This window comes from Onychostoma macrolepis, chromosome 03 (assembly GCF_012432095.1).
Source record: "Onychostoma macrolepis isolate SWU-2019 chromosome 03, ASM1243209v1, whole genome shotgun sequence".
NCBI classification, from domain to species: domain Eukaryota; kingdom Metazoa; phylum Chordata; class Actinopteri; order Cypriniformes; family Cyprinidae; genus Onychostoma; species Onychostoma macrolepis.
Genome location: NC_081157.1, coordinates 46,976,272 through 47,000,822, shown reverse-complemented (window position 1 = coordinate 47,000,822; position 24,551 = coordinate 46,976,272). Strand labels below are relative to the sequence as shown.

General features: G+C 38.6%; 2 protein-coding genes and 1 long non-coding RNA gene across 5 annotated transcripts; 2 read left to right on the top strand and 1 right to left on the bottom strand.

Annotated features, from left to right (window-relative positions):
- Positions 1–1,222: 1,222 nt before the first annotated feature.
- On the top strand, positions 1,223–5,472 carry LOC131536380 (tumor necrosis factor receptor superfamily member 13C-like). Of its 2 annotated transcripts, none has more exons than XM_058769269.1 (3): positions 1,223–1,417; positions 1,495–1,668; positions 4,736–5,472. In XM_058769269.1, the coding sequence occupies exons 1-3, from the start codon at positions 1,327–1,329 to the stop codon at positions 4,957–4,959; spliced, it is 489 nt and encodes a 162-aa protein (XP_058625252.1). In that variant the 5' UTR covers positions 1,223–1,326; the 3' UTR covers positions 4,960–5,472. The 2 variants fall into 2 exon arrangements, with proteins under 2 accessions (XP_058625252.1, XP_058625251.1); XM_058769268.1 differs by having other exon boundaries at positions 1,225–1,417; positions 1,492–1,668.
- Positions 5,473–7,111: 1,639 nt separating this feature from the next.
- gucy2ca (guanylate cyclase 2Ca) lies at positions 7,112–23,886 on the bottom strand. Of its 2 annotated transcripts, XM_058769232.1 has the most exons (27): positions 23,506–23,886; positions 22,461–22,573; positions 21,843–21,910; positions 20,506–20,724; positions 20,302–20,420; positions 19,988–20,084; positions 19,799–19,913; positions 17,338–17,476; positions 17,060–17,142; positions 16,050–16,161; positions 15,886–15,967; positions 14,891–14,993; positions 14,733–14,795; positions 14,226–14,297; positions 13,708–13,812; positions 13,534–13,620; positions 12,681–12,813; positions 12,273–12,410; positions 11,916–12,004; positions 11,177–11,268; positions 10,933–11,091; positions 10,074–10,266; positions 9,761–9,935; positions 8,763–8,861; positions 8,581–8,675; positions 8,294–8,370; positions 7,112–7,527 (listed from the first exon to the last, which is right to left on the bottom strand). In XM_058769232.1, exons 1-27 carry the CDS (start codon positions 23,705–23,707, stop codon positions 7,353–7,355), a joined length of 3,204 nt encoding a protein of 1,067 aa, XP_058625215.1. In that variant the 5' UTR covers positions 23,708–23,886; the 3' UTR covers positions 7,112–7,352. The 2 variants fall into 2 exon arrangements, 1 of the variants encoding a protein (XP_058625215.1); XR_009269931.1 differs by lacking the exon at positions 7,112–7,527 and having other exon boundaries at positions 8,325–8,370; positions 8,763–8,863.
- On the top strand, positions 21,245–23,652 carry LOC131536387 (uncharacterized). Its single transcript, XR_009269935.1, has 3 exons — positions 21,245–21,380; positions 23,361–23,416; positions 23,516–23,652. It is a non-coding gene; the product is annotated as an uncharacterized LOC131536387 (long non-coding RNA).
- Positions 23,887–24,551: the final 665 nt, after the last annotated feature.

Here is a 24,551-nt window from a genome sequence, read left to right as displayed (position 1 = left end):
TTTAAAGACTCTTCCAGGTTTAAAAATCACACTTCTAACATTCCCTCATATACATCTTGATTTTTAGCAATTTTACCTGAAAATCTTGTTTTGTCTTATTTATTTTTTATCATTTTAATTCGCAGCCTGCTGGTTGAAAACCGCAGGATTATTGGTTCAAATCCATCTGTGTTATTTCCCCATCTGTTGATATTGTTTCTCTTTCTCTCCATTTAACTTCATTTCTCAATCTCTCAACCTCTTGACCTTGGGATCGGGAAAGGTCCGCGAGCCGGGGCTCGAACATGGGACGCCAGACGCGCTGCCCACGAGGCTATCGGCGCCACAGTGGTTTCATTTTCTTGTTTCATTTTTGCACTTCAACATTTACTCTACACTACATTATACGCTTTCAGTTTAGTTTTTTTAAACATTTAGAGGAAAAGGAAAAAAATGTGCATTTTTGTGGTGAGGGATAAGTCAAGCATGAAAACAGTAAGTAATGTATTTAGCATGTCATAATTTTGACTTTTCTTTTTACCCCATAGTTGGCTTCGACACACACACATATATATGTTTTATTATTATTATTATTATTATTTTAATTTAAATGTTTTCCTAAGTTTGACTTAATTCTGACTTATTTCATAATTGACATTTTGTCAATTTTGACATAATTTTCACTTTAGTAATTTTTCTCGTAACTATGACATTTTATGTCTATTTCAATGTTATCTCATAATTACAATTACTCATAACTACTCATACAGTAATGTTATGATTTTATAAAGTATGTTTGTTTGTTTTCCTCCACAATATCTGGCCCGAAACATTTTGACTTTGAAATATTAAATCAACAGATGTAGTACTTTAGATGAAGACAGTCAATATTGTGTCCGTTTGTGGCTAGTTAGTGGATGATGTTGAAAGTTAATGTGATTCTCCTGTGAGAACTTGAATAGAATTGACTTTCTATTCACTAAAAATCACCAAAACACCAGCTGATACAAACACATAATGAAGAAAAGTCACAATAGTGAGAAAAAATTCAGACACTTGATCTGATGAATCCCATTCAGACTTTTAAACATGAACAGATGTTTTTTTTACAGCCACTGATTCTATTTGGTTTATGTTGTCTATCTTAAGAAGTAGTGCAGATAACAACACGTGGCTAAAAATAAAGTAAATTTTCCTTCTGCTGGGCTGTTTCACTCTTTGTCTCTCTAGAGATTCGGTCAGTGATTCATTCTCTCCGACATCACAAATGAAGAAGTGAAACAGTGTTGTGTTTCTCTCACCTCCCATGATCTCCCCGTCATATTCTCATCAGTTGTATCAGTAGTGATGGAGAGGAAAGCATGTGCTCCTGGTTCTCAGTGGGATTCTCTGCTCAAGCATTGCATCTCCCACAAATCCCTGGGACTGACACCATCGGGTGAGTGACACTCTTGAGCTGATCAGTGCAAGATGGTGTGTTTTATGTTGAGTTGGCTGCTTTCATTGCTCTAGCAGTTCCTCCGCCGGTCCTGAAGCCGGTGCTGAGCACCAGAGGTCTGGATGACTCCTGGTCCTCCATCAGCCCCGTCGTGTGGATCTGTGTCGGGCTGGTCGCGAGCGGGTCGGTTCTGGTGCTGCTGCTTTGGTTCATCATCTACAGACGCCACAGCAGGACCTCACAGAGCACAGGTAAGGTCCAAGACTATATAACTCACTTTCGTTATGAATACTTTTCAGAGTGCTTTTTTTCCCCCTAGCCAATGAACAAGAAAAACACTGACAGCCAATCAGAAATTTCCTGCTTACCACGTCTGAAATCATAATTAGGATTAATTTATCAAGTTCAAATGCTTGTTATCAAGTCAAGTCAAGTCACCTTTATTTATATAGCGCTTTTACAATACAGATTGTGTCAAAGCACTTAACAGTATCAAATTGGAGGATAGAGTGTCAGTAATGTATAATGATAAGATTAACACTCAATTTTCAGTTAAAGGCATTTCATTACTGAATTCAGAGATGTCATTGTCTAGCTCAGTTTAGTTTAAATAGTATCTGTGCAATCAAATCGGCGATAATCGCTAGAAATTAAGTGTCCCCAACTGAGCAAGCCAGAGGCGACAGCGGCAAGGAACCAAAACTCCTCTGAGACATAATGGAGAAAAAAACCTTGGGAGAAACCAGGCTCAGTCGGGGGGCCAGTTCTCCTCTGACCAGACGAAACCCGCAGTTCAAAAGTTTCTATTTCTATTTTAATTTTGTTGCAATTTCTAACAATAGTAGTATTATGTAGTTAGGTATTTTATTATATTTTAGTTATTTTGTTATTTTTGGTTGATATATCTGGGGATATATCAGAAAGAATATGAATATTCTTGCCTGTTTCTTGGGGAAATCTTAATAAAGCCTAAATATAGCCTATTGAAGATATCTAGTTAGTCAAATCTAGATAGCTTGCAGACAATTCTGGAATTTGTCAAATAAATTCTGTTTCAGCTGTGTAAAATAAGTAGCCTATTTAATAGCCTACACTGTAAAAAAAAAAAAAAAGTTGAGCGAACTTAAAAAAAACATTTTTTATTTTTGAGTTTGCTCAACTTATTTTTGTGGGAGATTCTCAAATTTTTGTTGTATAAACTTAAAACGACAAGTTCAGAAAACTCAAAAATCTGCTGAAGCTGGTTGCCTTAAAATTTTAAGTTGGCTCAACTTTTTTTTTTTACAGTGTACATTGTTATTTATATAACCTACCTAAATATATGACAGTGAAATTGTTGTGGGAAAACTAACGACAGACTTGAAAGGCTGTTCATGTCTAATTTATGATTACCCTTACAAAAATTAACCATACTACTACTACTACTACTACCAAAAAACAAAAAAGCAGCTTGGTATTTGAAGTAAAACTGTGTTTATAAATGATAAATAAATGGTTACTACAGTCGACCGACAGCGTTAAGAATAAACATACCGTTATTGTGCACTAATGTGTATGCTAATATAGTTAACAGAATTTAAAGCACACCAGTGAACCCGTTTTTGTAGGACAGCGGAACGAAAACAAACGGTCTAGAAACTGCGTATTTTAAAGTGACACGCCGTTGTGCTAGACGTGAGCACAACAGTCAAGACATCTAGCGCACGTTTATGTAGAAAAAAAAAAAATCTAAGGAAACGCAGCGCGTTGGAATGCAAAAGGCGTTCTGTTCAGTAGCCTAAATGAGTTAACCAGCGAAACCTCACGCACACACTTTAGTGAGTTTCTGTTCCTCGTTGGGGTCAGGAGGGTGGCGAGGGGTCTTCAGGGACGGTCCCATGTCTCATGTCTCCTGTCCACACACACACACACACATACATACATACATATGCATGCATCCGCTACCTCAGGACGCAGAACGCCAGCGGAAAACCCAACGACACTCCTGTTTGCTAAATTTAACCCCTGCGGTTTCAGACTTAAGCAGGAGGTCAGTAAATTGAGCGTTTATTACTGTTCATCACCCTTCTGCGTGGTGGTGATTCAGTGGTGGTCAAAACTAACAAACGTGGGCTATAACTGAATTTTGCCTTTGAATCAGTTGCTCTCCCTGGTGTATGTCGCTCGATCATTCCAGAACTGTTTTGTGATCCGTGAACCGACCTGAAAACACCTCACTGAAATCATCGATCACGCACACAGAACATTATTTTACTTTCTACCACGCTGGGTTTCCATTCTTGTTCCATGAGAGCCGCATAAGACCACTGTGTCAATCTTAAAAGAAGTTTAAGGACGTTCACATGGAAAACGCAAGGTCGCGCTTTGCTGAACAACTCTGGACACGGCGTTCTAAAACGCGCCGCTTTTACTTGAGATGCTACAAAAGGCGCGAGACGAGCGCAACGACCAAAAACATGCCTCTAGTGCATGTTTACATGGAAAACAATAGAAAATCAGCAGAGTGGAATGCAAAAAAAACACCCCAAACCTTGTTTTTTCCATTCGCTTTTTAAACGGTCCCTTTTAGACTTCTGTATGATCTCACTGTACATTGACGTCATGAGATCAGGTGTGAAATCTGAATCATAATGGCACCATGATTCATAAGGAAATAGTGGTTTACTCCTGTGAGGCAGAACCTCTCTGAGTATTTTTACAAACATGTTTCCCACTCAGAACTTATGGCACTCAACTTAATACTGTTTGCGTAATCCGTTAAACAAAGTGTTATCCGTTAGCTTTATAGCATTAGCTCAACTAGTCAGTAGTGACTACATTTACATGCGCATGAGTAATGCCATTATTTCTAATAATCAAAGTAAGGATTTAAACCTTATGATGTTTTAATGTCCCAGTTTTGGTGTTTACATCCATTGATGTTCTGCATTATCGTGAAACGGCGACAACATGAACTCTGTTTATCTTGGCACCCCAGGAATGCAATGCTTTCTTCCCCACCGTTATTTCCAGTCTGCGTATATTACAGGTGCATGTCACGTCATTCAAGTACGTCACGAGCACATGCGCACTTTGGCCAGAGCGTCAATACTGCAATTTAAGGTGTTTACATGCCTGTATATTTCGATTAAAATCAGAGTACGCCACCTATTTTAAGACGATTACACTTGTTGCAATTATGAGCTTAATTGCATTATTTAGATCAAAGTATTGCATTTACATGAGGTAAAGTTTAATCGCAATATTGCCAAAATCTCATTATAATCGCATTGAGAAGGTGCATTTAAACACACTGAGTGTTGTCTATCTGTCCCGTAGGTGAAAAGGACTCTACACCTCACACCCCGACAACCATAGAACAGGAAGAGGAAGCCCTGTCACCTTGGCCCCACGTCAATGGCCAGACACAGGAAATGCCAATCAGCGAGGGACCCTGTGGGCGGAGCCTGTGTAATGGACGGGCAGAGCACGGGCTGCCACTTCCTGCCACAGAATTGGGAGATTCCGCCCTCGTCACCGCCAAAACCGGACAACCTGTTTAAGTCTGAAGAGTAATGTGAACAGCAGAATTAATAGAGAGGGTAAATAATCCAACATAGCAGTTGTACTCTTGATATGAATCCAGCTTGTATTCATATTCACTTCAAACTATAGACCTCATGAAATCAAAAGTGCAGTTCTGTGGATGTCAGTTCATGATGCTGTAAGAGAACTTCACATGGAAGGAGATGCAGAAACCGATTCACCAGCAATGGCATCTGTCAGTCCTCAACAAAACCTTTTAAAGATGATTATTTTCTTGTGTATATTTTGGGAGATCTCCAGCACACAGATGAGAGTCATATTTGTTCATTAATGTTTACTTGGCTTTGTGATTAATTGCTTGTTCCGCTAATTTATCTGCTAATTGCATAAAAACTAGTGCTGTCAATCGATTAAAAAATGTAATCGCGTTAATCACAGTCATGGACTGTGATTAATCATGATTAATCACAAATTTAAAATACTAGGATTTACCTGTAAATGTGTTGAAATAAAGATGTATGACAAACTAGTTTAAGGAAGCAGAATCTTTCATACTTCCGCCAGGTATGAGACATAATCCTTATTATTCTTTTATCATTATTCTTTGTTTTTATTCAGCCATTATCAGCCTTTAAACTGGCAATAAAACGTTTACCAAGCCACATCGCTTCAACCCCAGTATACGTTTACCCAACTATTATCAAAAGTATTTCTAAATAAATACAACAAAACATTTTCTTGCGACCTTACGTGAAGTATTATGACAAAATGCATTACGAAGAAGAATTGGACCTGTTCTGCAGCTGCATTAGAGATAATATTAGCATCATGCTTCATAAAACAATTTATGAGATTAATAGAACACTTTTACTCAGAACCGACTTCAAACCACTATCGAGTGTTTGTAATAACTTCCTTTTACGATCACATGTGGAATTTGGTCGTTTACTGTTGTTAAAATATGCTATTTATAGCCTTTTATATCGCTGCACAAATTAGCATTTCAGATGTACACATTCATCTCGAGAAAATCACATACAAATATCCTATCTAATCTATAGTGGCTGTTGTCATGTTTATTTCTGCTGTGTAAAAGCCTTAACATGTATGCTCTGACTGAAAGTCACATTGTTACAACCGCCTCTCCGTTCTTAAATTGCCAGGGATGCATTCCAAGTATAATACACATTAGTAAAAGGATCTATTTTAATTTTTATTTTATTATGGTACATTATATGCCACAGCCATATCACCCTGCAGCCCAAGACCGGTTGCCCATGGAAGCTAAGCAGGGCTGAGCCTGGTCAGTACCTGGATGGGAGACCTCCTGGGAAAACTAGGTTGCTGTTGGAAGAGGTGTTAGTGAGGCCAGCAGGGGGTGCTCACCCTGCAGTCTGTGTGGGTCCTAATGCCCCAGTATAGTGATGGGGACACTATACTGTAAAAAAGCACCGTCTTTCGGATGAGACGTTAAACTGAGGTCCTGACTCTCTGTGGTCATTAAAAATCCCATGACACTCATCGTAAAGAGTAGGGGTGTAACCCCGGTGTCCTGGCCAAATTCCCTCCACTGGCCCCTGTCTATCATGGCTTCCCAATAATCCCCATCCACTTGATTGGCTCTATGACACTCTCTCCTCTCCACCTGTAGCTGGTGTGTGGTGAGCGCACTGGCGCCGTTGTCCTGTGGCTGCCGTCGCATCATCCAAGTGGATGCTGCACACTGGTGGTGGTTGAGGAGAGACCCCCCACATGATTGTAAAGCGCTTTGGGTGTATTGCAATACACATTAAAAGCGCTATATAAATGCCTCATTCATTCATTCATTCATTATAAAAGTAGCCCAAAAAACCGCAACCCACGGCTCTGTAATTTTTCCCGCGACTGTATCTTCAAAATATCCCACTTGTGCCGCTGCCCTGGCAACACTGGTGCTGTACCCTCATCACACAATGATAGATAACCTTCTGCGCTGTGATGACAGGAAGAAGTTGGGGTCAAACCTTATCAAGCGATTAATTTGCGTTAAAAAAATATTAACGCGTTTTTTTTTAGATTAATCACATGCATTAACGCATGACACCCCTAATAAAAACAGATGTATGATTTTTTTTTTTTTTTTTTCTCTGTTTGTGGAAACAAGGCAGTTTGGTTAATAAACCATCTAAATAAAATACAGTTTGTTCTTTTATTGACTATGTGAGTAACAAGCAGTTGTTTATGAAGTCATATTGTACAGTATACATCATTCATATTACAGTAAGCACACATCCAGAATGAATAAATGATAGAATAAACAACCGAATCTAAGGAGTTTTAAGGAATACAGTCATACAGTTAAATACATACAGGTAGGTAGGTGTAGGTGGGTGGGTGTGTGCGTGTGTGTGAGAGAGAGAGAGAGAGTTTTCTACAGGCATGTTGTGGGGTCGGTCAGGTGCAGGTATTCAGGCTGCCCGTCGCTGCTGTGTCTCTGTGTTCGCCGCTGGCGTGTGGAGAGAGTTTTGCGCCGCTCGTTTCCGCGTTTGTCCAGCGTGGAGACGATCCTCTCAGCCAGATCCTGCTGCAGACGCTGGAAGTTCTCTCTGAGGAGCAAGAGACACACAGAGAGACTTTTTTTCTTGAAATTGCGAGTTTGCATCTCACAATTCAAACTTTTTTTCTTCGAATTTTGAGTTTACAGTATGCAATTCCATTTTTTCTTGAATAAAATAAAAAAGTAATTGTGACTTTTTATCTCACATTTCTGACTTTTTTGTTGCAATTGCGAGTATATTCCATCATTCCGGCTTTTTTCTCAGAATTGCAAGTTATAAACTTCTGACTTTGAGTTTACATCTCACAATTTATTTTTTTTATTTTTTTCTGCCACGGAATAAACAAATTACTTTTTATCTCACAGTCTGACATTTTGTTGTTGTTGTTTGTTTGTTTGTTTTTTTTTGCAAATGTGAGTTTATCACATTTGCGAGTAAACAGCTCCCAATCTTTTTTTTCAGAATTCTTGCAAATGTGAGATATAAAGTTGCAAAATTCCTCCAAAACAAGCTTACATATAAATACGTTTAATACAGTATTTTGAATTTACAAAACTACAATATATTTTGTGAAAGGCATTTTAAAAAATGAATAGAGGGTAGAAAAAATATACATTCTCTGTTCTTTCTTTTGGCTTATTTTTATTGGTGGAGCAAAAGAAGATATGCAGCTATTGTGTCTGAAATGCTACGTTGTTTAAAATCAATGATGGCCGTGTGTTGTGCTGATAATAACTCCAGCATGGGTAAATGTTTTACTGGTGTATTCTGAGAGTATTTTATGATCTCAGGACATGAGCGCTTGAGGTCTTACGCTGTCGGTGGTGTCGGCAGGTTGTATTTCTGCCCGGTGACTCCAGTCAACCAGTAAGTCATCTCCTTCCCTTTACCCTGAAATGCAAACACACACTATGAGTTTCTGCTTTTATTTTGAACTCCTCATTAACAGTTTGTGATTGTCCACGAGGACTAAAATAAAAGCCTGTGATTGGCTGGAAGCAGAAATAAGATGCTGCGTTTGGCTGAAAGCTGCAGTAAGTGATTGTGATTGGCTGGAAGCTGAAATGAGAGCCTGTGATTGGCTGGCGCCTCTCCTCTCACCTTCAGGTGCGTTTCTCCTCTCCGTTCACACTCAAACTGGCAGTCGGTTCGCTGCAGGATCTTAATGGTTGACTCGCTCACATGAATCCTCAGAGCTGTAAACACATCAGCTGTTTCACTCAAGAGTGTGTGTGTGTGGGGTGGGGTGCATGTGAATGTGTTTGTTTGTGCTTGTGTCTTACGTAGGCCTGTAGACTCCATACGTGACGCCGTGTTGACCGTATCTCCAAACAGACAGTAACGTGGCATCTTATTACCCACCACACCAGCAGCACACGGACCTACACACACACACACATATGTTTGTTTTAGTGGTTTACGGGGACTCTCCATAGGTGTAATGGTTTTTATACTGTACAAACTGTATGTGCTATTGCCCTACACCAACCCTACACCTAAACCTACCCCTTGCAGGAGACTGTCTGCATTCTTAGATTTAAAAAAAAAACACCATTTAGTATGTTTTTTAAGCCTTTTGTTTTACGGGGACATAGGTAGTGTCCTCATAAACCACCTTCAAATTGTAATACCTCTGTCATACCCATGTTATTATACAAATTTTGTCCCCGTAAACCACAAAAACCAGCACACACACACACACACACACACACACACACACACGTGACTAGTGAGAGTAAGATAAGAGTAAGTTTAACCTTAATTTTTAACTTTATATACAAAAAAAAATTATTTTCAAGTTGATGTTGCTGGGAAGTTAGTAGGGAATCGCTATGCAGTTGCTGGGCATCTCTTTGTGGTTACCGGGCAGTTGTTGTGTGATTGCTTGGCAGTTTCTGGGGCATCGCTATGTGATTGCTGGGCAGTGGCTTGGGAATTGCTTTGTGGTTGCTGGGCAGTTGCTAAGGCATTGCTATGTGGTTTCTGGGGCATTGTTATGTGGTTGCTGGGCAGTTGCTGGGGCATTAGTATGTGGTTGCTGGGGTATTGCTATGTTGTTGCTGGTTACAAGGGTCTTCTGGGTGGCTAATTGGTTCAGAATTGCAGAAGCTTGAAAAGTCAGTATTTGACAAGGATGTAGTTTGATAGTTATATGATTTTTGGCTGTTTTTAAGCATTTTGACCTGTAGGTGTCACTACCACAGTCCTTACGATGTTATGGAACTGATGCATAGTAAGATATAAACATCATATCTTTATCCATCTTCCCATTTGTCTGTACCTGAATGGATTCCGATACGGATCCACAGTGGGATTCCCGGCAGGTGTCTAAGCTGGTATGTCCCCATGAACTCCAGGATGTCTAAAGCCATGAGACAAATGTCCACGGCATGTCTGTTCCCGTTGCGTCTTGGCAGACCAGACGCAACCATGTACGCGTCACCAATGGTCTCCACCTGAACACAGTGGCAAGTTCTGGCTATTTAACCATATTTGGCCTTTAAAAATATAGTTTTTGAAAACATTAAAACAAAAATGATTGTTTGCTAGATGTTATCTCTGAGCATCTGAACACATCTTGTGTGTTTGTGCACCTTATAGACGTCGTGGTGGTCAAGAATGCTGTCGAAGTTCTTGTAGATGTCGTTGAGCATGTCCACCACCTCCATGGGTGTGCTGTGATGGCAGAGGGTCGTGAAGCACACAATGTCGCTGAAGTAGATGGTGACCTCGTCATACAGCTCCGGCTCCACACGGCCCGTCTCCTTCAGAGAGCGAACCACCGGCCTAAGAGAGAGACAGAACAGAATCTCTTATGGTGGTTTAACACTTGACGAATGCTCAGCAGTTGCTATGTGGTTGCTAGACAGTTGATAGGGCATTGCTGTGTGGTTGCTAAGCAGTTTCTAGGGTGTCTTAGGTGGTAAGGCCATTACTAGGGCATCACTATGTGGTTGCTAGACAGTTTCTAGGGTGTCCTGGGTAGTTGTCAGGGTGTTGCTAGGCAAGTACTATGGCATTACTATGTGGTTTCCATGTTTCAAGGGCATTGCTATATGTTTGCTAGGCAATGGGTGGTTTGCTGTCCTGCGTGGTTGATAGGGTATTGCTAGGCAGTTGTTGGGTCATTGCTATGTTGTTGCTAGGGTGCAATGGGTGGTTGCTAGACAATTTCATGGCATTGCTATGCAGTTGCTGAGCAATTTCTAGGGCATGGTTATGGGGTTGCTAGGAAGTTACTAAGATGTCCTGGGAGGTTGCTCAGGTGTTGCTAAGCAATTGCTAAAATGTCCTAGATGTTTGCCATAATGTTGTTAGGCAGCTGCTAGTGTCTTCTGTGTGATTGCTAGTGTTGTTCAGCAGTTTCTAAGCTGTTCTCAGTGGATATTAGCTGTATATGAAGTGTGTGTGTGTGTGTGTGTGTGTGTGTGTGTGTGTGTGTGTGATTCTGACCCTGGCAGCAGCATGAAGTTGAGCTGGTCGGCTCGGTCTCTCTCTGCCTTATACAGAGCCGTTCTCTCCTCCACCAGGTGCTCCAGGTTCCTCGAGTACATCTGCAGACGGCGGATCAGGTTGTCCATGTAGCTGGCGTGGGCCTGGTTGTGAAGGTTACTGCAGAAACACAAAGCAGCGCATCAGCACATGTTCACGACCACCAAATTCGATCAAACGCAAGCATCTGGCGTCACTCACGCACCTGAAGATCTTCCCCAGAGCGCCCTCGATCCGCTTGAAGTCCGGACGCTTCTCTGGATCTTCCTCCCAGCAGCTCTTGATCAGCACAAACAGCTACAAAATAAATGTATTTAAATTGAAGTGTATTTTATATTTAATTAAAAACCTTATATTATATTATATTAAATTAATATATTATATTAACCATTATTTAACCAGGCAAGTCACAAAGCGTTTAAAGCATTTTTCACATTTCAATAATATTTTTTAAATCTGCAATTAAATTTGACAGCCTCATAATTGTTGTTTTTATGCTCTCAAATAGTTTTTAAAATGTGTTTATTTCACATTTCAATAACATATTTTAAATCTGCAATTAAATCTGACCTAAAAAGCCTCATGAATGTTTGTATTTTTTTATGTCGTTAATGTTTCACGTTTTAATGACATGTTTCAAATCAGCAATAAAAACTGCCTCATAAATGCTGTTTGTTGCACTCAAATAGGGTCAAATATACATTAATTTCACATTTTAATAAATTATTTCAAATGAATAAAATCTGACGAGAACTATTTTATACATGATGTTTTTTATGCTTAAACAATACTAAAAAAAAGTGTTGATTTCAGGTTGGTTCAGCCAATGCTCATGTGCGCAGTTATGAGTTTGAGTCTCAGATCTCTTGCTATGGTAACCATAACTTCCACAGTAACACAAGTAAACCATTTTTTATAATATATAGAGTCTCTGGTATCGGTACCTCTGCTTCAGTCTCTCCAACGGACTCGAAACTCAGATCGGGTCGGAAAACATTTGGCCCCCGCGGATACTGAACACGATACAATTTCTCTAGAGGAGAAAAGATGAACAACACACACAGAAAGAGCAGGAAAGAGAATTTATACAGTTGATTTATACAGTAAAAATCAGACATTCTGTTCATATGTTCCTCTAACTCAAAACAGCAGAGCAAAGTCAGATTCCCACGCAATGCATTAATTACAACACAAGTCGTTTTGCACAAAAGCATCTGACAAATGTGTAAACGTTCAGATTCGACATGTATGAAATACTCTTATGTTTGGGATACAGGTGGAGTGAATGGGTGTGTTTGTACCTGCCGTATCGGAGCAGCAGCAGGTGTGAAATGGGCTCCTCCTGAGGATGATCTCCTGCGAGATGATGGCAAAACTATAGACGTCGCCCTTCTGAGAAATACCCTGAACACGCATGTGCTCCGGCGCCGTCCACAGGTCTGGCAGAACAGACAGACTTCATTCATTCATCTCTTGATATGTCGGCAACCACTTATAAAGACTCTGAACATGAAATTCAATCTGAACATCACAGCAGCTATATGTTAATATGACTGTCAGTAGTATTTAAAGGAAGAGAAAATTGAAAATTTGCTAAAAAACTATTCCTTGGATTTGAGATATATTTTATAACAATCTTCATTATTTCTGTAGTTGAACTGTGTTATGTGTCTCTCGTGCGCAAGGAAACAGGAAGTGACATCACTAACCTTTCCCGGGCGTGAGGATGGTGTTGCAGCCAAAGTCGGTGATCTTCACCACCATGCGATTGTCCACCACGCAGTTGGTGGATTTCAGCCGGCCGTGAACGCCGACGTTACTGGAGTGCAGGTACGACATGCCCTGGCCAAACAGACGTCATCAGAGGGCAAAGGTCAAGTGTGTCCAATCACAAATATAACAACTGTTTCCAAACATATGTAGGCCCATGTGTGTCCTATAATTAATATTATATTCTTTTCTCATAAAACTTAGATGTGTTGACTATTTAAACTACTTAACTATTAAACTAACGTCTTTTAAACTGAATTTCGAGATGCTCACACTTAAACTAAACTTTAAACTAGCTGAAATAAAATAAGTTTAGGTATTTTAATGATTAAACCCTTACATTATAAAATTTGAATTAGATTTTATTTTTATATATTGTTTTCATTTTAATCTTAGTAATTTTGTTATTTTTATGTTTTTTCACACATTGATTTTATTATATTTTACTTTTATTTTATTAGTTTTAGTTATCTGAGTACTTATATTAAATATAACAAGAATAAAAAAAATATGTAAAATCATATTTTATTTTAGGTAATGTTTAAGTATTAAAATCTGGAAACACACGGGTGATTTTAATCAGTCTTTCTGGGGTTTGAACCCACAACCCTTCAGTGATCATTTGAGCTCTTTACTCCTGTCTGCACTGGCGTTTACATCAGATGTTATTCATGACTTTTATGTTTCCATTAACTGACTCATCTATGATCATCATAAAACCATCAACGAGTGTTAAACTGTTTTTATGGACGCAAGACAGCGTCTGCCAAGTATATGATGAAACACACTCACCTTTGCAATGTCGTACATGACAGAGATCTTAAACTCCAGATCCATAAAACTCTCGTCAGGATACGAGATCTTATCGTTCAGCACATACTAAAGGAACAAACACACACACAAGAGTCATGTGATGATGGATGAGATGATTCAGTCTGTGATTTATGAGTGTGATGATTGTTTTACCCGCAGCGATCCTCTCTCGCAGAACTCAAACACACCAAAAACACCGCAGTCGAACTTTGCCGTCCCGTAAAACTTCGTCAGATTATAATAATCGATACGCAACAACTGGGAGAAAAAGAAACGAGCTTTGTCACAGATTTTTAGGTGAGCATATTATATGCAAAACAAAATAATTTATTGAATCTCACAGAAACAAATCGAATATATATTGGTGTATTGAAGAGAAGTTTGCAATGAAAATGAAGCCTATTTTTCATGGCTTATAATACACACTTGTAATGTGTCATCTTTTGTCAAGTTTTACTTTTGTAATTCTCATTATTCTGAATGGTGATTCTCATATTAATTATGTACTTAATTATTAATTATATACTGAATTGAATCATGAGCTAGCTGAAATACAAATTTTCATTGCAATGTTTTTATTTAAATCAACAAATATATATATATATATATATATATTTTTTTTTTTTTTTTGTGATTAAACTGAAGTATGAGAGTAAATATTTGGGTTTTACAGAATTGAGCTCGATGCGTTGATCCTCAGAGAAGTTTCCATCTGTGTTTCTCAACTCCTTCAGAATGACGGGCTGCAGAAACACACGCATAAACACCCATAATATACACACAAATGAGAGGACACAAAAGGGGAGGGCGATCTTATATCGTGATCGATCTTGAAGACGTCTACGATCTACTTAGATCTATAGTGAACATAAATAATTGGGAAAGAAATCAGATGTGTCAGTACATTAGATTCGTGCATTCAGTCTTAAAGAGACAGCAGCCAAATAAACCAACTGCTGTCTGTGTCTTTAATGTTACAATCCAAAGAGAAAACCACTTACTGCTTTTGACTGAATCATTTTATAACGCATTTGCAGTGTTTTAAAGTTTACTGACCATTTTGACAATTGATTGTTTAATGCAATACTTTGTTTTTTAAATCCTGTAAATAGGTAAGTCATAGGCTTGGGTACATAAGTCATATTTTAGGAAGATCACCCCTTATGGACAACACAAACCTTTTTGTCGTATCGGCCCTTGTGTATCAGGACGCTGTGGTCGCCCTTCTTCTCCTCATCGATCTACAACACAAACACACATGAACGTCATTCAGACGCTGAAAGACAACCTGCAGGCGTAACCATGGACAGACAGACAGACGGATGGTCGATTTTACTGTCAGACTGATGTGGTTTTTCTCTTTGTCATCCAGCAGCATGATGAGCGCTGGGTTGATGTGAGACCATTTCTTCTGATCGAAACGCACCCTCCTGTTCTGCCTGAAAACACAAACAAATGCATGTCTAAACACATCTGTGTTTAATTATGAAATTAATGAAAATTAAAAATGTGTGTATACTCTGTGTGTATATATATATATATATATATATATATATATATATATATATATATATATATATATATATAGAAAATTATTTATATGATATTACTTCCAAAAATAGGTTTCGTTTTCTTTTAAGACCCCATGCAGTTCTTGTGGTGACCAGTGTTTGGGTAATGCATTACAGGTAATGTGAGTTATTAGGTAATCAGGTAATACAGATTTCAAGTAAGTAGCAAAGTAACTCATTACTTTTAAAGTTACAACAAAATATCTGAGTTACTTTTTCAAAATAAGTAACCTAAGTTACTTTGATTTCCCATTTATTGACTGACAGCTCTCCTGTGCTTGTGTTGAGAGAAATCAGAAGTGAGTTGCAGAGGCAATTCCTTCAGCCTGAGGCTTATTCATTTTACTTTTTACAGTTGCCAAAAATATAACCTTTGCGTTTTTATTATTAAAAACAAATAAACAAGCTCAGCCCAAAAAGTAGACAAAAAGCTCAGACAAAAAAGTAATGCAAAAGTAATGTAATCCATTACTTTCCATGAAAAAGTAACTAAGTCACTTTTTTATTGAGTAACACAATATTGTAATGAATTGCTTTTAAAGGTAACTTTCTCCAACACTAGTGGTAACATTATTTCCTTTTTTTCAAGAAACTTGGATGGATCACATTTAAAGCCAATAGTATTTAGTTTACTTTCATTCTAGAGAGCATCCCATTGGACAAAAACCGTCTTAAAGCTACAGATGCGAAGTAAAAGTCCCTAAAAGTTTGATTTCTCATTGGTTTTGGGGTGAAATGCAACCCATTTGACATTTTTTACCTGTATAAGATGAAAGCGATGGCTGTGGCCATGATCACACTGATCCCGAGGACGATCATGATGATGTTCTGAGTCTCCATCCCTGAGAAACATACGTTAGTTAGAGTTAGTGATGCAGTCTGTCAGTCTCATGGCATTTAATTAGCAAACGCAAACTGGTTTACCGTTAGCACGTTTATCGCTGGGCAGCTGCGATCCATCCCACGGCAGGTCGGGAAACGTGTGATTGACCCGCGTGTCGTTCAGAGATGTGCTGAAGACGAACAGCGTCTTATACTGAAGACAAACAGCAGACAACCGTCAAACCAAAACACGCTTCAAAGATACAAGCAACACAAAACCCATTTTACTTCTGTGGTGTATGATGAGGCTTGACTTTTTATATCAGGAATTTATTACATTTTTTTATTTTATTTGCATTTATTCATTTAGTGTAGGTGTTTTCAATCTTTTAGATCCCACGGACCCCAAAGAATCATCGTCCCCATTCATATTCATGTAGGCTATAAAATCTTATTTAAAAATGTTTAGTTCCCATTAATTTACATAATTATATTTTAAACTCACAGTAATACTATAATGTTGGTTGTGCTGTATTTTTTATTTATTTATTTATTTACTTTTTTCATTATTTAATTATTTAATTGTCATCCCATGCATATTTTCGTGTATTTTCGTGTATAAACCCCCAATTTTTGAATAAATAATGTTTTTTTTTATTTCCATTAAATTACATAATTAAATATTTTACTCACAGGAATGCTGTAATGTTAGATGTATTGTTAATTTATTTAAATCTTTTTTTTTTAATTATTATTCTTTACTTTTATTCTTTAGTTTTTAGTTTGTTTATTCAAACTTATTTTACATTTTTGATACATTTCCTGGACCTCAAAACCCCCTTTAAAACCCCTGATTTTGGAATTGCTTTTATTCAAAATGACTTACAAATAGTAAAAACAGTCTCTAAAGGCTTGAAATCTAAGTGTAAAAACAAGGCAGTGCTGGAAATTTTAATATATCTTTTATCTTTCACGCTAATCTTTTGAATTGGTTCACCAAAAATATTTAGTGGGTTACCGTTTCTTCATATTTCATATTGACGCCATGTCATTGAATTGATTTGTATCAAAATGCAGCTTTGGTTTTACGAATTGAGACAGAATTGACTCACCTTGTATGAGCCGGTTGTGTAAACCACAGACAGATTGAGATCTCTGTCTCCGCCAGCGTCTAATTCATAGTGTCCACCCATTCCTGTACACACACACACACCGAAATCGCATTAAGTCTATCATAATTATGTTTCTTGTAATCGCAAGGAACCATTTCTTTTGAACAAATGACCTAAGTATTGAGATATGGGTTGTAGAGAATGTTAATATACAAAAACATGAGCGATGATCCAGTGTGATGCTGTTTTTTTGGGGGGATTTTTTAGGACACACTTACCCTCAAAGCTCATGTTTCTGAAAGGCTGTTCAATGATGCCGCTGAACGGCTGCTGCGTCATTGCCTTCAGGTTTTGTCTCATCATACTGCCGAAGAGAACCACGGCATCGTGGTAAGCCACTACATAATCATTCAGCGCCTGTAGGATGGGAATTGTGAAATGAAACAGAACAGTGCGTTAAGGCCCGTTCACACCAAGAACGATACTATAACTAAATATACAAACTACAACTCTAACTATAAAGATAACATTTTAAAAATCATTTCAAATTTAAGAGAATAACAGAGTTCACACCACGACTATAGCCGGGTTTCCATCCAAAGTTGCAAATTTAACTTATGCGAAAAGTTGAAACATCTGCGAATAAGCACCGTTCCCATCCAACGATCCAACAAAATAGTTACTTCCTGGTAAACTGGCACTATATATCACTAAGAAAAGTTTTCAAATAATTTTCATATATAATAAATTACTTGCGCCTCAGAGCGAGCAGATGAAACAAAATAAATGCGGTCATTGCTTTTGAAGGTGGATTCCTGCTGTTTGGGAACACAGTCGTGTAACAGTTCTGGGAGGCAATTATGCAGAAATACTTTGATGACAGACTTTGCTCAGACATTTCAAAATGACCATAACAACATTTCAAATGCTGTGGAATAAGATCGGTCTGCTGGTTACTCAGGTGTTGCCGTCCCATAGTGTAAAGTCACATGACTCTTTTGATGCGCATGTAGGAATTTACTCAGCAAATGTGTTTCCATCTCTCATTATTCGCACTAACCCTTTTGCGCACAAGTCAAAAACCACCTCAAGAGAGCGTAAAAACGTTTTTTGCAAATTAAGGGATTTATATTTGAAATTTGGCATTTCAATCACTCGTTTCTGATGTGATACTTCAAAATCTGCATTAAAAACAGGGTGATGGAAACAGCTTATAATGATAACGATATAGAGGAACGACATCGTTGAGACCACTTTCAGAACGACTGCTGTTGAACGATAAAACACTGCTATGTTTCCATCCAAAGATGTGAATTAAACTTGAGCACAAAACTGGAAAATCGCATAAAACATTTCCCAGATAGCACACGTACGTCTGCAAGATGTCTGTTAAAGATCTATTGATCTCGAAAGCATCTGCTGTCTACAAACGTCTGACAGACGTCTGTAAGATGTCAGTTTTACATATATTCTAACTCATAAACATCTTAAAGACATCTAATAGACGTCTATTTGACATCTAAAAGGACACGTCCTATAGACGTATTGCAGATGAGCAAACACTCTTAAAAATACGTCTTGCAGATGTAAATGCAGCCGTCAAATAGACGTCTCAGAGATGTACGTGTGCTATCAGGGTTGCGAATAAAGCACTGTTCCCATCCAATGAGTCAAAGAGAAGGAAATCGTAATTTCCTGATAAACAGGCACTATATGTCATTAAGAAAAGTAGGAAATTAAATTACTATTGAGCAGATGAAACACAGTAAATGCGGTCATTGCTTTCGGAGGTGGATGCTGCTGTTTGGGAACGCAGTTGTGTAAGACAACAGAAATACTTTGACGACAGACTTTGCTCAGGTAAAACGACCAAACAACATTTCAGATGCTGTGGAACGAGATCGGTCCGCTGGTTAGTCAAGTTATCCCATCCCATCGCGCAAAGTTACATGAATTTTTTGGTGGTGGAATTTATTCGGTTTTCATCGCAGTTTATGTGCATTTTTTCTTATCGGATAAAAAGATTATCCTACTCAATTGTGCGTATAACTTTTTAATGCACATTTTTAGAATTTATGCACATCTTGGCGTTTCCATCCAGCGTTTTTTAATGTGATATTCCAAAATGAACATAAAAATAGGTGGATGGAAACATAGCTAAATGACAGCTAATCAGACTTCATTCAAATTTAAAGGGCTTATGCATTTGAAATAGCAGGCAACAGAAGCAAACAGACATTGCACAGTAAACAGTAGCCTACCATAAAACATAAAATTACCTCAGGTATTCAGTGCTAGTTTTGACAACATTGTCTTGCCTCCTCTGAAGTAGAAAAGTAGAAAAAACTACATACTGTTTTTATTCCACTACATTGACTAGGTTAGAGATCAGGGGCCTGTTTCATATAAACAAGTTTACCAAATAAGCCAGGCTTATTTCAGACTTATTTTGAACTAAATCAACTGACAATAAGTCAGACTAACTGAAATAAACCTGGCTTATTTGGTAAACTTGTTTTCTGAAACAGGCCCCAGATAGATTCCGCTAGATTTGCTGTTTAGATGCACTTGAAACGTGCATGCTGAGGACATCTACTAGTTGAAGATGTGTAAATGCAACAAGAACTACAAAAACAGACAGCTATCATGTGGCTGTCTGGTGTGGATGCAAATATAGTTATCGTGGTATGTATAGTTATCACTCTTGGTGTGAAAGAGCCTTTAAGATGCTGCACTTACCGTTGTGTTTGTCTTCCAGGATGTGTGGCTGGAGTAGTTTCTGAAGCTGTGCATGGTGACCACCAGCACGTCCCGCATGTGCTCGAAGCTGGACTCGTTGATGTGATAACCATCACTGCAAGACATGTCACTGTCAGCTGGAAAAATGCTTATGTGATCTGAGACAGGATTATGGGATCACAGACTCACTTGAACAGGTCGATCAGGACGAAGACCACATGCGGAGGAATGGTGATGTTTTTCTTAATGGCGAGAACGTCGTCTGGTGTCCCACATAGGACAAAAACTGCAAAGCGATGGATGAATGGATGGATGGATAGGTGGGTGCGTGGATGCATAGTTAGATGTACGGATGGATGGATAGGTGGATGGATGGATGGATGGATGGATGAATGGATGGGCGGATGCATGCATGCATGCATAGGTACGCAGATGTGTAGATGGATGTATGGATGGATACATGCATAGGTACGCAGATAGATAGACAGATAGATTTTACTCACTGTTGCTGTGTCGGTCCTGAGCTTTCAGCTTGCTTTCCAGGTCACCTTGGCTCCTCAGCATCTCTCTGGATATGTTGGAAGCAAAAAGAGCAGACGGCGCCTCCAGAGCATTGATGTACCTAACAGACAAATGGACAGACGGACATTTCAGTGTGTGCGTCTGTGTTGTGCCGTGTTGTCATTTAAATGTTGTATTGTGAATACCAAAAGCATTCCTCCGTGTTGTCGAGTTTTTTATAGATATATGCTGTCTTCCACACAGGTTTCAGATTGGTGAAGGACACATTCCAAAAATGGACGAAGAACTCCGAGATTTTGCGTGCCGGAGGAAGCAGCCGGGTGAGTTTGTCCTTGTAGTCGCAGGAAAGACCGAAACTGCCAGCTGAGATGATGGGGATAGTCAGAGTCAGACCGACCTCCTGACTAACAGACAGACAAATGGGACATTGAAAAAGTGCAATGACTTACTAATATACAGAACAAGATTTCTCACTGTTATGTGTGTAATGCAGATAAACAAAACATGTATATGAGTGTTTGTGTTTCATTATAATCATCAGTGTTGGAGAAAGTTACTTTTAAAAGTAATGCATTACAATATTGCGTTACTCCCTGAAAAAGTCACTAATTGTGTTACTACTAATGTATTCGTTTAAATATAGGCTAGTAGCCTACGTGATGTATTTTGACGGGGGTGAAATAATGCAGGCCTTTATGATTTGGTTTAGGGTTAAGGCACTTCACACCAAGAACAACAACAATAACGATAAGCATCGTCAACAACGGAAGATAATTGTCACGAATCTGGTCTGCACTTCCGTTCATTCACCACCAGAGGTCACTCACTCACCACATTGACTTTCACACCACACAACACAATGGACTACGTTTCCCATCAGCCATCTCACCAATCACACGCTCACCTGATCACACGCACACAGCTGTAAACAATCACACTCTCTACTTAAACCCTGGACTTTCCTTCCGTCACTGCCGAGTATTGTATGCATTATCAATAAACTGACTAAGTGAAGCCCGAGGTCCCTCTCGAATGAGTTGTGACTTTAACGGCTGATTAGGTGAGATGGCTGATGGGAAACGTAGTCCTTTGTGATGTGTGGTGTGAAAGTCAATGTGGTGAGTGAGTGACCTCTGGTGGTGAATGAACGGAAATGCAGACCAGATTCGTGACAATAATATTCAAAATACATTCTACTTAAAAGCTCATGTTTTAATTTGTGTTCTGAATTTGAACGAAAGTCGTGCAGGTTTGGATGAACTATCGTTTAAAGTCAGGTGGGTAGTACTGACTGGCTGTTTATATATATTCAAGCTAGAAAATAATCGCTCTGTCGTTATTATTGTAGTCTTGGTGTGTACTCCATTTTTACAGAGTTACAATAATAGACTTTATTTGCTAGGTTGAAACGGGCCTTTAGTAATTCAAAATAACTACTTACCAAAATTGTAATCACATGCTGTATGTAATATTGGGGATAACATTTTAAGAATAAGTGTTTGATTGTTTGAGTTTAACTTACTCCACCAGTTGAAACGTTGCATATGTGCAGGATGGACCCAACATCATGCATCCGAGCTGACTGTTGTTCTAACGGACAAAACAAACGGAAAACAGCATTACATTTAACCGCTAATCAGTGCCCCTGATAGCACGCATACATCACGGAGATGTCTATTTGATGTCTGCATTTACATCTGGAAGACATATTTTTAGAGTCTCCAGATGTCAAATAGACACATATTAGATGTCTTTAAGATGTTTATGATTTAGAATATATGTAAAACTGACATCTGAAAGACGTCTGTCAGATGTTTGTACACAACAGATGATTTCCAGATTAAGAGATCTTTAACAGACATCTTGCAGACGTACCTGTGCTATCTGGGTAAGACTTTTCCTATCCGATGTCAAATAGGCATATATTAGATCTCTTTAAGATGTTTATGATTTAGAATGTATGTAAAACTGACATTAAACAGACGTCTGTCAGATGTTTGTACACAGCAGATGCTTTCCATCTGTGTGCTATCTGGGACACTACCATAATGTTTCAGCGTGCCTGAGGACAGACAGCGTTAATAAACCAGAACGTCCTTCAAAACGTCCTTTGAGCAGATTTTAATGAAGCAGAACTCACATGCAGCGATTTGAGGATCTCCACGGCCTCGCACGTACTGCTGCCACAGCCCCTGCGCCGGTAATGCGTCGTGTTAAAGCCACTGAACTGCACCTTGATCTGGAAGTCCAGACCTTCAAAAACCAAACCACCACCGTGTTTGATTAAAAGCAGCTCAACCTCATATGGTGTTTGTTTTCTTCTAATTCTGAATGACTTCATGCCTTTATTATCAGGGACTTTAAACAGATTGTATTTAGCTATTTACTGGACACTCAACTACTTCTGAGGTTGGGAGAAGAGGTCATGTTAGCCTTGACTAATGCGCAATATTCAAATGATCATAATTGTTATTAACAAATGTTAGCGATTTAATCGACAGCATCAGTTCCATGATAGTAGGTCATGTATCAAGGCTGATTTTGTCCAATTTAAAGTTTCAAAAGGAGTCAAACCATTTCTGAAGTATGCAGTCATGTTTAAATTTACATTTCAAAAGGTGAAGCATCTTTGAGGTCATTATAGCCACAGAGTACATGTATGATGTTGACTTTTGCATTGAATATATTTTTTCACTTTTACACAAATTAGCTCAACTTACCACTTAACTAACTGGTCCTTAAACTGGGATAAAGTGAATCACTTGACTGTTTTTTTAAGACCACTGTCTTATTATTCTTTAGTCACAACCCTCACTGTCTTCTATTGTATTGTGTTCTATTCTATTTAACAAATAAATGGTTTATTATGCAACTGAATTGTTTTAAATACATCATTATAGCCTAGTTATTTGTGAAAGTTTTACCTTTGTCGTCTTTCTCAAGTTAATCTAATTTAAGATTAATCTATGATTAGTTTGAGTGTATTTTGTAGGACAGAATGTCCCTGCAGAAATACAGTGTTTTTGTCTTTTAATTCCAGTTTCCAGTTTAGAACTCACTCAAATCTGGTCTCACCTGATCTTCAGTGTTTGAGAGGTGGGTCACCTTTACTAGTACTGAATTAAAAGCCTGCATGTACCTAATTTTTATTTATTCAGTACTAAGCGTTCTTTGAAAATACTCACTTTCGGCCAGATTTTTTTCATTCTCCTCTTCAACAGCCGTTTCCACGGCGTCACTCACAAACTTCAGACTCCAGGGCGAATTTTCATCCTCCAGCAGAACCACGTTTAACGTGACCGAGGAGTTTCTGCAGCTTAACACGTCAAACCCAGAGACAGAAAGCACAGAACCGAACCAGAACCAGAACAAGAACAATCTCAACATCCCGTCCACAATGAATGTCCTTCAAAAGACGCTGCTCAGTTTAATTCCAAAGTCATTCCTGAAGCGAGTAAATTCTGATTACTTCCATCAGAAAGGTCAGATCTGTCCTCCAATAACACCGTCCACATGACGTCTCTGAAAAGACACACTGACTGCAGCGAGAGTTTTCTGCATTTGTGTTTTTACAGGAACCTGAAGAGGAAATGCACACTCAGGTGTGTCTCTGCGTGTTAATGAACAACCGACAGTTAACAAACAAAATCAGCCTGATCTGAGAGAAATAAAGCTTCATCCCTGTAGTTTCAGCCTTCTGTTTGATCTGAGGTGACGTCAGTGAGCTTTATGTATAGGTCCATCAGCTGAAATTACAATCAATAAAATCCAAATATCTCAAACAATCCACAGGTGGTTTTTGTCCAATAAATCTCTGTGTCTGCTGCTCACAGAATGTGCTCGAAGGTCTGAGCGGTTCGTAAATGTTCTGGAGGACCTTGGAGGGGCCAAAGGTCCTTCTGGGCTGTAAAGCAGAATGTGTGGCAAATAGATTGTGTGCTATAAAAGCTGACAGATTGCAGTCTGTAAATCTGCTCATGTAAAATCTCTTCTCAGAATCAGTGTTTACAGACGGATGAGAGATCTGGGTGTGATGACCGTGAGAAAGCAGGTCCCAGATCACAATAAGTTATTAAGAAGTTAAAAGCATATTCTTCAAATTATCTTGTTAAACATTGATCACAAATGGAATAAAAATCTGATAATGGCCTTGATCAGCCTTTCATGATGCTCTTTGTGATTATAGCTAATGACATTTCTCACATTTTAGAGAAACAAAATAGCTACAAGA